Raw genomic sequence first — 12822 nt, 5'->3', positions numbered from 1 at the left:
ACTCTGAAATAAAATCGTTTTTATATATCTATAATATATATGATGTGAAGTTGCATAATTGAATATAAAATTTGTAGAAAATGACCTTTTGCGCCAAGCCTTCAGGACCGTTCCCTGCCCTCGTATACAGTAGAAAATCGTTAACGTCATAGTTTTGTTGATAACCTGGTTTTATCTATAGTGTAAAAACCAGGAATATGTTGACAGTGTATCGCGTTTTATTGGTCATGTTATATAGTTCTACATTGTATTAATATCAATATCAACCTTAATGATAAATCAGATCACTATACATACAGTTTTGGTTGAGTTTACATACACGTACCAAAGATTCATTTAGACCAATTTTACTACTGGAAAGGGTAGAAAAGAGTATTCCGGAAGTGGTGTGTTTTTCATCTTTTTACCTAATATATTTTCAAGTAAAGCATCAAGAAAAAGAACTATAAATCTGACCTCGACATTGTCAGATTTCATTCATCTAAATTTGATATGTATCATTTATCTTATCATATATACCGTAACCCTATCTCCCTCAAAATACATCAAACATTTCCTTTTATCCACAACGAGTAGCATTCCCTAAATTCCTAAATTCTAGATTAACCCACGTGTACATGTAGGGGCGTGATGAACTTAACATACATGCATAATTGACCTTACATACAAATGTGTCGTTCTAGCTGGTGTGCTTGACAATACATACATGTGTGATTGCCGTCACATACAGATGTGACTCACCTTGCCAAGAAGTGTGGTTGACCTTGCATATAAGTATGGCTCCATACATACATGTAGTTAACATTACATTCAAGTGCGATTGATTTTACATACAAGTGCAGTTGATCATACATATTAAAGCGGTTGATCTGACATACAGGGATGCTGTGGTTGATCTTAAATACAAGGATGGTTGACTTTACATACAGAGGGGCTTTTAGACAGCTTTTTGTTGTCGATAATAAGCCCATTTCCATGTGTATTTAAGCCTAATTCCCAAAATTCACTCCTGATCATTTCCTTCCTAATTCACCAATTTTCATCCTGAAATGATGCAAAAACGTCCCACCCTAAACCGGTAAAGGCATACAGTTGTGACTAATGTTACAAGTGTGGTTGACATTACATACAGTCGTGGTGGACTTTGCATTCAAGTGTGATTGACATTACATACAGTCTTGATGGACTTTTCATACAAGTGTGGTTTACATTACATACAGGCGTGTTGGACTTTGCATACAAGTGTGGTTTACATTACATACAGGCGTGTTGGACTATGCATACAAGTGTGGTTTATATTACATACAGTCGGGGTGGAGTTTGCATACAAGTGTGGTTGACATTACATACAGTCGGGGTGGAGTTTGCATACAAGTGTGGTTGACATTACATACAGTCGGGGTGGAGTTTGCATACAAGTGTGGTTTACATTACATACAGTCGGGGTGGAGTTTGCATACAGTTATGGTTGACATTACATACAAATTTGATTGCTCTTACACGCACTTGTGATCTTACATTTACATACATGTTCCGAAAACACTGAATTAAATCACACCATGGTTTATATCACCAATTTACACCAGGTCAATCTGATTTTGTTCATTGTGGTCAGCACATTTCCGTCGGTATTTTAGATAAAACAAAAAAAAAGCATTGAAACTACGTAACTTTCCTTAATTTCAGTACTTTTGAATTTATCTTGTTAAAATTTACGAATTATTTTCATGTAAGATTGTGGTAGAGGAACGAAACCTCACTTGTAAACAATGAAGTATTTCCTATAATTATCCGCCTGCTAGTTCATCCTATAGATAGCAAACAATGACATTCGCAAAGGTGGTTGGGAACCGGACATGCTCGTCAAGTATGCCAGCAGCTGTATATCAAAAGTAAGTTTAAGCTCTTTCGTTTTCAAAATGTTTAAATCTACATCCACTTAAAATGAAAATTATTATCAAATAAATTTAAAGATTGATAAATATATATATATTTTTATAAATCTTCTCGCAAAAAAATAATATCAATGTTTAAAACGGGTTTTCATCATTAAGCTTCCTTGACTGCTGAAGCTGGTGATCTCTACGTACAGGTTTAATCGAGAAGTAGTGAGATAATGCGTATAAGTACATGTACCCTACCGCGAAATGTTAATGTACAGAATAAAACTGTATATTGGATCATTGTGATAATGTATGCAAACCCGAATCCGAGGTTAAATCTATTCTTTTCACGTTTCGCATATATTTAGACATAGTAAGTTTTTAAGCTGTTTGTATGTATTACTCTTACCGCCACTAATTTACCCGAACAGAACCGTTTTATTAAGTTATGCACGATTATACAGCTGGATTTCAGGTACCTGTAACTAAAAGTGACGAAACCGTGTAGTTTCTGTATAAGTAATATAGTATTTTGAATAAAATCTTGTATAAACTTGTTTACACTACCTGTAATGGAAAGATTAAAAGCGCCACTCTTTTTGTCAAACATGAACGATAAATCGGCCACGTTTGTTGTCTTTAGTTTTATGCTATACATAGCTTCAAATATTCCTAACTTTGTAATCTTATATTCCACAAGTGAATCGGTCACTTTCATTTTTTTTGAGGTGTATCATGTTAACCAACTCTAGATAAATAACGTTTTTAACGGTAAGACCGAAAGAAATGTAATATTTATTTTCTTGTAATGTAAATATATGTAATAGCTCTACATAGTAAATGGATATTTTATTTCAGTTCATATACAATTCATATAGCTTTTGAAGTTAACGTGGTCAGATCATCTCTCCTCATTCCGCATCAAATCGTCCCATTTATGATCTTTCCATGGTACCTTTGATCACTCAGTAAGAATTTTACCATTCAATGAGCGCCATTTTGTATATACTGACAGTATGAATACAATATGATCTACAGATAAATTAGAACGCCGTGAATATCTCTCCCAGGTTGCATTCATATCGACAATAACGACAATCTGAACATAGTTATATAAATAGTTATGTTATTATTTATATTTCAGGAAATGTATTAAAAACAATTCCAGTATATTTTTTTAAAGCTGTTAAAAATTTCCCCGAGTAAGTTTCTTTACTGGAGAGCATCGTGAAAATCCTAATCACGTGAATGTTTGATGTAAACCTACGTGTGTGTTATCGGAAGTGACGTGCAAAGCAGTAGCGTTACGTAGGTCAACTTGACGCCAGTACAACGTCATATTGTCAAAAAATTCTGAAATAATGTAAACATCCACTAGTATGTGCAAGTTTTTTGTTTTTATTTTAAGGTTACAGTAAAACCACATAAGTTTTATGATAAAAAAGCATACATAACGCACTATCATGACAGACGCATCATATATTATATCGTTCTTTATTGTGATATTTGATATCTAAATACACGTTTTATTTCCCTCCTTGTTGTTATGGAGAAGTTACGTATTTGATGTTTGTTTTTGTAATGTCTCATTAAAATGCCGGGTAATTTTTTCCATGATTACGAGTGGTCGAGATACATTGTACACTTGTCTGTAAAAAATCGGCAGAAGAGGCGGGGTCAACACTGAGAGAACTTGAATTTTTCATGGTGCCATTTTATTCCTTGGAGACTTTTAAATGGATCTGTAAATAAAAAGGCTTAATTTAATGTAAAATTTCTATAGTATATAAATATTTACCTAATCACTAAACACTGATTATCTCTAGTCAAGTTTTGAGCTGTTCGGCTGGTTATAACGGACATAAAATGATGTGCAATGTGAAGGTCATTTATGGTCCAATAAGTTACGAGCATTGCGTTATAAGTCTTGGTAATGTATCTCAACTATGCATGTTTTATACTTATCAAAATCCTGATATGTAGAATTAAGCTTTAACACACTTTTAGTGTTTTTTTCATTTTTTGTTGACATTCTCACCGGATATGAATGTAGTTCAAATTGAAGTACTTTGTATCAAAATGTATCATTTTAAGTACACACGCAAGGCTAATGTTTCGTGTGTACACCAGTGAATATGCCTGTAGGTCATAAGCATTGTCATTATTGTGTCAATAAATGACGACATTTAACGTCTTATCTGTGAAAGCAACATCACAATGTACCATGACAATATGAAGTCATGAACGTCACCTATAGTCATTTTCATGACTTAATATTATGTGCGTTTTATAAGTTACGACCAGGAATCACTTTTCAATGTTCAATACAAGCCCGGGATATCAGCGGATGACTTCGAAATTATTTAGAGATGTAACTGTATACGCCGAGAACTCCCTTGGTATATACAGACAGGAGGACAGTTTTTGTTTAAACGACAGTGTTTGACACGTGCCCTGAATGTGTCGTTTAATGTTGAAATATAATTTGTCTATAACGTTTTACATCCTCGTGTCGGACATTCAGCTGAGGTCATACAAGGTCTTATTTACAACAGCAGATTCACGAAGAACGATTAAGTGGATATAAATGTAAATATGTAGAGGTTGCTTAAATCCCAGGGTTAGTAATAAACATCTAACTGTACTGAAGCAAAATACGATGACAATAGTGTTATTTATAAGGTGTAATGTTCATTTCACTAAGTTTTCAGGTATAAGCGTTTTCATGAATTATCCGAAAGCTATCGCATCTTTGCTCATATCTTCTTGACGATGAGGCAGTAAACAATAATATGACGTCATAAAAGATATTGTCTGCACGTGAGTTCAAAATTACAAATATAACCCGACACGCGATCGATGATGGAGTTTTCTTTCAACCATAACGTGATTATACATCTACAGGCCCTATAATAAAATATTTTCTAATTAAATCATACAATATTTCGGTTAAATCCGATGCTGAAAATCACACTATAAACTACATAAATAATTAATTTCGAAAGAAGCCGGAAAAACGAATAGAAAAACAAAAATAAAAGGCATTTGACATTTCTGTGTAAAGCACATGTATACAAAGCTGTCAGTTCTCCTGTATGCATGTATGCATGAATGCTATATGATAGTGCAGTACATCCAAAACAGGCCTTAAAATACAAGTCTGCTCAAACGGACGTCTTTCGTGTGTAGTTTTATTTACATGTATAATAATGTTTACTGAACATCTGAATTTATGTATAGCAATTGACAGTGAACGTTTTCCTTTTTGAATGAATGTATTCAATATATTTCAGGATGTCTTTGTATTATAGAATATATATGCATGGATACTTGAACACTATAATGAATTTACAAAATATTTTGAAGTTTTGATTAAAGATCAATTTCCTTTATAAAACTTCTCTTACACACAAAGTAGCTGCAGTTCACTTGTACTCCCAAATTTCGAGGTGGTTCTTCATTAAATTGGGCATTAACTTAAAGAAGAAAAAAATCGATATGTTACATATATGACGCACTATATATTTGTTTACCATCTGGTGATAATTTATTAACCCAGGTTTCCATGCATGTGAAAAATTACGTCACAAACAGTGCCGTTATGTTTATACGACCGTCAAAAAAAAAAAAAATGACGAGACGAGTTATGGTTTATGTATTGCGTTGTCCGCCCGTCCGTCGTAAACTTTTACATGTCCGCAGTATGAGTCTTCAGTCTTTTTCAAACTTTGTAAACTTATACTAAATCAATTACCATGATATTTTGATTCGATTGTTTTTTGAAAGAGTAACTGCCCCTTTTCAAGTCCATCTCGCCAAATTAACCTAAAGAGCATAAGAGGACTTATTTTTTTACTACAAAGATTTACTTTTTTAAATGACTTGTCCATAGATCTTCTTCCCATTCCGTTTTTGCCGGATTTCTTTAGAGCTTGGTGTGTTTCATCATCGAAAGATGTGAATTCAGTTCGTTTTGGAAAAGTAATTGCCATTTGTATTGTCATTTTTCAACCGATTTCTTCAAAACTTGGAATCTAAGACCTGAAGCTGTACTTCCTTAGTGGCAGTTTGATCAGACAATTATTGATTCATTTCCATATTTGTCCTCATTTATGAAATATTACTTCTCTTTGTCATGGTACGGTCTATATTGTTCCGACTCGTGGTAATTGTTTAAGTCACGATATGGAAACATATAATCTTTTAGTCCATCGAAAGTCATACTTCATAATGTACTGAATTAGGTAACACTGTGATAGATGTGAGAGAACTTCGCTTTGATGACTTATTATAGAAACTGGTAAATGAAATAACATTGAAAAACAAAACAGAATATGTCCATATTTGGATACGGATGGAATTAGTGTTGAATACCATTATCTTTCGTTTTATACAGGGAAGCTGTATACAAGGCCGAATATTATTAAAAGTTATAACTTGAGGAGTGTTACAAAGTTTTAGTTTAAAAAAAGTGAAATTATTTTTAGGGCTTGTATTCCGTATTTATAATTTCGCATATATGTTTATTTACACTGTACTGTTGTGAACGCCATTTCAAGGTTATTTCCCTATTTAACTGTGGTACGTGTACAAGTCTGTACTAGACACAGTGTTAGTTTTGTTAAGATTTGAGCTCGTGTTACGTAATATCGAGTCAACACAACAAACACTTTTGTTAAATTATGTTACGTAATTGGTGTAAACAAGTTTAGTAAAACATATTAAAAATAGTGTATTATAGTACGACAGCTAGTAGGGTACACATACACACTGCCTGCTAAATATATTAGACTGATGGGACACATACTTTTACCTAAGGCTGATGAATAACACGTTAAGTCTATGTCAAGCATGATATTATATCTGTATAAGATTACACTTAAATTTAGTTTTAAGTATCACAAAGGCACTGCTTAATTTTTTTTTCATTTCTGTGAAATTCTTGTTTCACGTTTTTAACAAATGAATACTTTACATTTTAACTTGTGTTAATAACAGAGCCTTTCGTTTTTCACGTGGTTTGTATAGACACGTGTACATTAGGGAACCTGTTGTTTTATACATGGTTTATAAACGAAGAAGTGAGGGCGAGCCTCTAACGACACGTGTACATCAGGGAACCTGTTGTTTTATACATGGTTTATAAACGAAGAAGTGAGGGCGAGCCTCTAACGACACATGTACATCAGGGAACCTCGTGTTTTATACATGGTTTATAAACCAAGAAATGAGGGCGAGCCTCTAACGACACATGTACATCAGGGAACCTCGTGTTTTATACATGGTTTATAAACCAAGAAATGAGGGCGAGCCTCTAACGACTTTTATACATGATTTATAAACCAAGAAACGAGGGATAGCTTCTAACGACACGTGTACATCAGGGAACCTCGTGTTTTATACATGGTTTATAAACCAAGAAATGAGGGCGAGCCTCTAACGACACGTGTACATCAGGGAACCTTGTGTTTTATACATGATTTATAAAACAAGAAATGAGTTCGCCTCTAACGACACATGTACATAAGGAAACCTCGTGTTTTATACATGATTTATAAAACAAGAAATGAGTTCGCCTCTAACGACACATGTACATCAGGGAACCTGTTGTTTTATACATGGTTTATAAACCAAGAAATGAGTTCACCTCTAACGACACGTGTACATTAGGGAACCTCTTGTTTTATACATGGTTTATAAACCAAGAAATGAGGGCGAACCTCTAACGACACATTCCTAGTTATTGAATAAGAAATTAATGAGTTAAATAGGAGTCCATCATTACAAGTCTGAATTCATATCAGCACATGTACGTTGATATATATACATGTATAGGTCGGACTAAATTTGTAATTTTATATTTTCTGTTTCATGGGACTGCTAATGACTTAGATCAGTATCTGATTAAGCTACCTCTATAGTTCATATCCGTATCACAACCCTATATTTCGCCATTATGTTACGTTGCATGCGTAAATACTTTTTGACTTTTCCTACAGTCTTCGAAATGAAAAAGATGTTTCAAATTAGAAATAGTTCTTTTTTGTAAAGTTCGCAGATTTCTAGAAAAAAAACCGCTGAAATTACTGCTTGTTTTGTGAGTATTTTCAACAGTGACATCAGTTTACATACTTTATAGAATGAGGTGATATATATGGAATTGTGAACATATACTTGTATTGTGAATGAGTGTCTGATTAGTACGACATACACAGGTACTCGGAATACTTAGACTCGATATCTTTATTTCTTTTCTGAATCAATTTAAGGTGTATCATTTCCAGATAATTTCGTTTTTTCTTTAACCAGGACGCACACTAATACACGCAGCAGTGTACATATTTATTATGATGTTTACAGTTCATTCATATACCGCCTGGATTACTGGTATAGATAGTAATTCTGAAGCGATTTCCTTTTGAATAACTGGCGACAAAACATGTATAATCTATTATCAGAAAAGACATTGTTGGTGGTCTCTAGTATTTTATGAACCGAATTATTTTATTTAGTAAATATTTCAGCATATGCTCTTTCAGAACTGTAGATATCTGGGTTTTATTATAACTGAAGGCTCAGTGTGATATTCTTGGCGTCTGCCTCTTTCTCTATAACAAGTCAACTTTGGCATTTTGTTGTCAAGAATATGATTTCTTTTTCTGTATTACAGGTAACTAGGTGTCTTCTGTATTACAAATAACTAGGTGTCTTCTGTATTACAAATAACTAGGTGTCTTCTGTATTACAAATAACTAGGTGTCTTCTGTATTACAAATAACTAAATGTCTTCTGTATTACAAATAACTAGGTGTCTTCTGTATTACAGGTAACTAGGTGTCTTCTGTATTACAAATAACTAGGTGTCTTCTGTATTACAAATAACTAGGTATCTTCTGTATTACAAGTAACTAGGTGTCTTCTGTACAAGTAACTAGGTGTCTTCTGTATTACAAGTAATTAGGTGTATTGACATGTTAATGTAACTACTGTGTTACAGAGAGCTAAGGAGAGGTAACTTTGTATCTAGTGTTTAGTTAATGTAACTACTGTGTTATGTAACTACGGTGTTACAGAGAGCTTAGGAGAGGTAACTTTGTATCTAGTGTTAAGTTAATGTAACTACTGTGTTACTGAGATTTAAGGAGAGGTAACTTTGTATCTAGTGTTTAGTGAATGTAACTACTGTGTTACAGAGAGCTTAGGAGAGGTAACTTTGTATCTAGTGTTTAGTGAATGTAACTACTGTGTTACAGAGAGCTTAGGAGAGGTAACTTTGTATCTAGTGTTTAGTTAATGTAACTACTGTGTTATGTAACTACTGTGTTATTGAGATTTAAGGAGAGGTAACTTTGTATCTAGTGTTTAGTTAATGTAACTACTGTGTTACTGAGATTTAAGGAGAGGTAACTTTGTATCTAGTGTTTAGTTAATGTAACTACTGTGTTATGTAACTACTGTGTTACAGAGAGCTTAGGAGAGGTAACTTTGTATCTAGTGTTTAGTTAATGTAACTACTGTGTTACAGTTAAGGAGAGGTAACTTTGTATCTAGTGTTTAGTTAATGTAACTACTGTGTTAAGTAACTGCTGTGTTACAGAGAGCTAAGGAGAGGTAACTTTGTATCTAGTGTTTAATTAATGTAACTGTGTTACAGAGAGCTAAGGAGAGGTGACTTTGTATCTAGTTTTTAGTTAATGTAACTACTGTGTTATGTAACTACGGTGTTACAGAGAGCTTAGGAGAGGTGACTTTGTATCTAGTTTTTAGTTAATGTAACTACTGTGTTACAAAGAGCTAAGGAGGTGACTTTGTATCTAGTGTTTAATTAATGTAACTACTGTGTTACAATTAAGGAGAGGTAACTTTGTATCTAGTGTTTAATTAATGTAACTGTGTTACAGAGAGCTAAGGAGAGGAAGACATACACTGATGAGGACCTTGATGATGACGACATTGAGGGAAAGAGGGCCTTCAACTTGGAGGAGAAACTCCAGTCCAAGAAATACAACAAAAACTTTGTCAAGGTCATGAAAGGTCATGGTATGTTTATTTATACACAATTAGAACTTACCTGTATTTAAGGAATTAATGCATGGAGAACTCTTCCATTCATCTCCAGTTTGACAGAGTACACCAACTCTGACAGACATTAGGGTCTGTTCCCAGCCAATGTTATAACAATGTCTGAATTTTGTTATCATGCCGTCCCAATAGTGAAGATGAGATGTGAAGGCATTGGATACATGTATATTTGTATACTTTATAGTATACCATGACATATATTTGTAAATAACTGCTCTTTGTCTGTTTTCCCTAGAATTGAACATGAGTTACCTGCAGGCCAATGGATTGGAGGCACCCATTGTGATGTATGACAAGACTGGACTAGGAATGAGGTAAAACTGATAGGTCTTACTCAATCATAGGGAACCACATGGGACTACTTCCAAACCATACAGAACCATTAGAGGGGCTTTATCCTACCATAGGTAACCAATACAGGGGTTTTACCCTACCATAGTGAACCATTAAAGGGGTTTTACCCTACCATAGTGAACCATTAGAGGGGTTTTACCCTTCCATAGGTAACCATTAGAGAGGTTTTACCCTACCATAGGTAACCAATAGAGGGGTTTTACCCTACCATAGGTAACCATTAGAGGGGTTTTACCCTACCATAGGTAACCATTAGAGGGGTTTTACCCTACCATAGGTAACCATTAGAGGGGTTTTATCCTACCATAGGTAACCATTAGAGGGGTTTTACCCTACCATAGTGAACCATTAAAGGGGTTTTAACCTACCATAGGTAACCAATAAAGGGGCTTTTCCTACCAAAGGGAAGCATTAGAGAGGTTTTAACTTACCATAGGTAACCATTAGAGGGGCTTTATCCTACCATAGGGAACCATATAAAGGCTTCTCCCAAGCCATAGGGGCTGTAAAATGTATAAAAAAAACCCCAAAAAAGGTACTTAAAAGTCTACCCAGCTGTAGATATATTGTCTCTTGGTTATATCATTGTATTTTATGTTAAACAAATTCAGGGTTATAGTCACTTTTTCTCCTTATTCCATTACAGAGTACCGAGTCAGAACTTCCGAGTTAATGATGTAAAACAGTGTGTGGGTATGTATATACGACTGTTGACTATATAAACATTCTGTAGCTGGAACTGAATCATGTGACATTGTGTATTATCCTTGTATTGGTCATACAAATGTGGAATCTGATGTTATACTCAGGTCTCTGGTGTAGTTTTGGAAGATGTTTGTTCTGTATGTTAAACATTATTTGATTGGTTGATGCAATTTGTTAGATGTTTCTTCTTTATGTTAAACATGATATGATTGGTTGATGTAGATAGTAAGGTTAATGAATTTTATAGTATAGAAGATTTAATTGGTTAATAGTGACTGAGCATGTTTTGCTTGTTATATTATTGGTTGATGACATCGGAAATGTTTTTAGTTTCATTTTTGATTCATTAAAGCCTACAGTTGAAAAATTATTTTATAACATTTAGAAGAAACAGAGATTCTCATTAAGATCCTCTATAACAGGTTGAGATTGATTGGATGTTTTTACAGGAAGTAGGCGTGTCCTCGATGTGATGGACGTGACAACACAGAAGGGCAAGGAGATGACTATGAGGGAGTGGGTCCAGTATTTCGAGAACCCAGAGCGGGAACGCCTCCTGAATGTTATCAGTCTGGAATTTAGTCACACAAAACTGGAGAATTATGTGGAATCTCCAACATTGGTGTGTACCTAATGTTGTAGGGGATTATCAAATTTACACATTAATAGTTATGGACATGGAAGCCTTACAAAAAAAAAAAAATCAAAATTATTACATATAAGTTCAACTTTCCAATTTCAGAAGAACTTACCTGAAACAATGTTCCTTAATTTCATAGATGTATATGATATACATCTCTATCATTCTTCACTTGTAAAATCACCTGTGCTTTGTCTTGAGGTTGATGTGTTTACGTGTTAAAGGTACGACAAGTCGACTGGGTGGATACAGTTTGGCCACAATACCTGAAGGATTGTCAGACGGAGTCCACAAACATCATAGACAAAATGAAATATCCAAAAGTACAGAAGTGAGTATTGGTGACCAAAACACAAAACCTTTGTTTAATAGTCCAAGGGAGGTAATTCAATGATAAATTTAGTAACTCCAGCAGATTTTTATTGCCCCCTAAGATTTTGTCCAAAAGTAGTTTGATGTAGATAAACCCATTTAGTTCTTTCTTGTTCAAATAATTTTCTTGTTTGTCACTACAGATACTGCCTGATGAGTGTGAAGGGCTGTTTTACCGACTTCCACATTGACTTTGGCGGGACATCTGTGTGGTACCACATTTTACACGGCCAGAAGGTGGGTACCTATATAAACTTTGATCAGCTTACTAAGTCACACACACACCTGTTAGCTGACTGTTGTCAGATGGTTGCCTATTCAGATAGATCATATTGCTTGGGGTGTCTGTCCTTAAACAATATTTGGTAGTCACCATAAAGTTGCTGGATGGATTTCCAACAAAAGTAGGTTTTCCTTGTTCCCTTAATTTTCTAACTTAGTTTTCAGGCAGAGAGGAAGAAAAACAGCTGACTGGTGTCCATCTCAGATTATGACAGCTTAAATTTTTTTTACCACAGTGAACAGAAAGTATCATTCTCTCATATTATATACTTTTCTCCCTAGTAATTTAATTTGTTCACTTTTGAATTTGATTGGAAAAACAGGATGACAAAAAGCTGTGTATGTTTCATTGGTTTTCTGAATGTGAAGTTTACTGTTTTTTCCTGAGAACATGTAAAGAATCCATTTGAAATTAATTGGCCATGCTCAGATCCAAATGTTCTTAGTATTTGTTGCAAGCTTTGCCAGATTGCTGGGCACACTGAGGACCTGGTGGTGTAAGTG

The 12822-nt window shown here is 34.4% G+C and overlaps 1 protein-coding gene across 1 annotated transcript in view; it reads left to right on the top strand.

Annotated features, from left to right (window-relative positions):
* The window catches only part of LOC132549663 (lysine-specific demethylase 2B-like), a 38145-nt gene that overhangs the window by 5885 nt on the left and 19438 nt on the right, over nucleotides 1-12822 (top strand). The window contains exons 2-7 of the mRNA XM_060213650.1: nucleotides 9785-9923; nucleotides 10201-10279; nucleotides 10966-11012; nucleotides 11474-11646; nucleotides 11889-11995; nucleotides 12180-12273. Of these exons, the coding sequence (XP_060069633.1) occupies nucleotides 9785-9923; nucleotides 10201-10279; nucleotides 10966-11012; nucleotides 11474-11646; nucleotides 11889-11995; nucleotides 12180-12273 (639 nt within the window). The remainder of the gene's footprint in view (nucleotides 1-9784; nucleotides 9924-10200; nucleotides 10280-10965; nucleotides 11013-11473; nucleotides 11647-11888; nucleotides 11996-12179; nucleotides 12274-12822) is intronic.

Source organism: Ylistrum balloti, unplaced genomic scaffold (assembly GCF_031769215.1).
Source record: "Ylistrum balloti isolate Yb309-2 unplaced genomic scaffold, AGI_CSIRO_Ybal_v1 Utg369562, whole genome shotgun sequence".
NCBI lineage: Eukaryota > Metazoa > Mollusca > Bivalvia > Pectinida > Pectinidae > Ylistrum > Ylistrum balloti.
The sequence above is the reverse complement of the archived record's forward strand: the minus strand, read 5'-3'. Positions and strand labels throughout refer to the sequence as shown.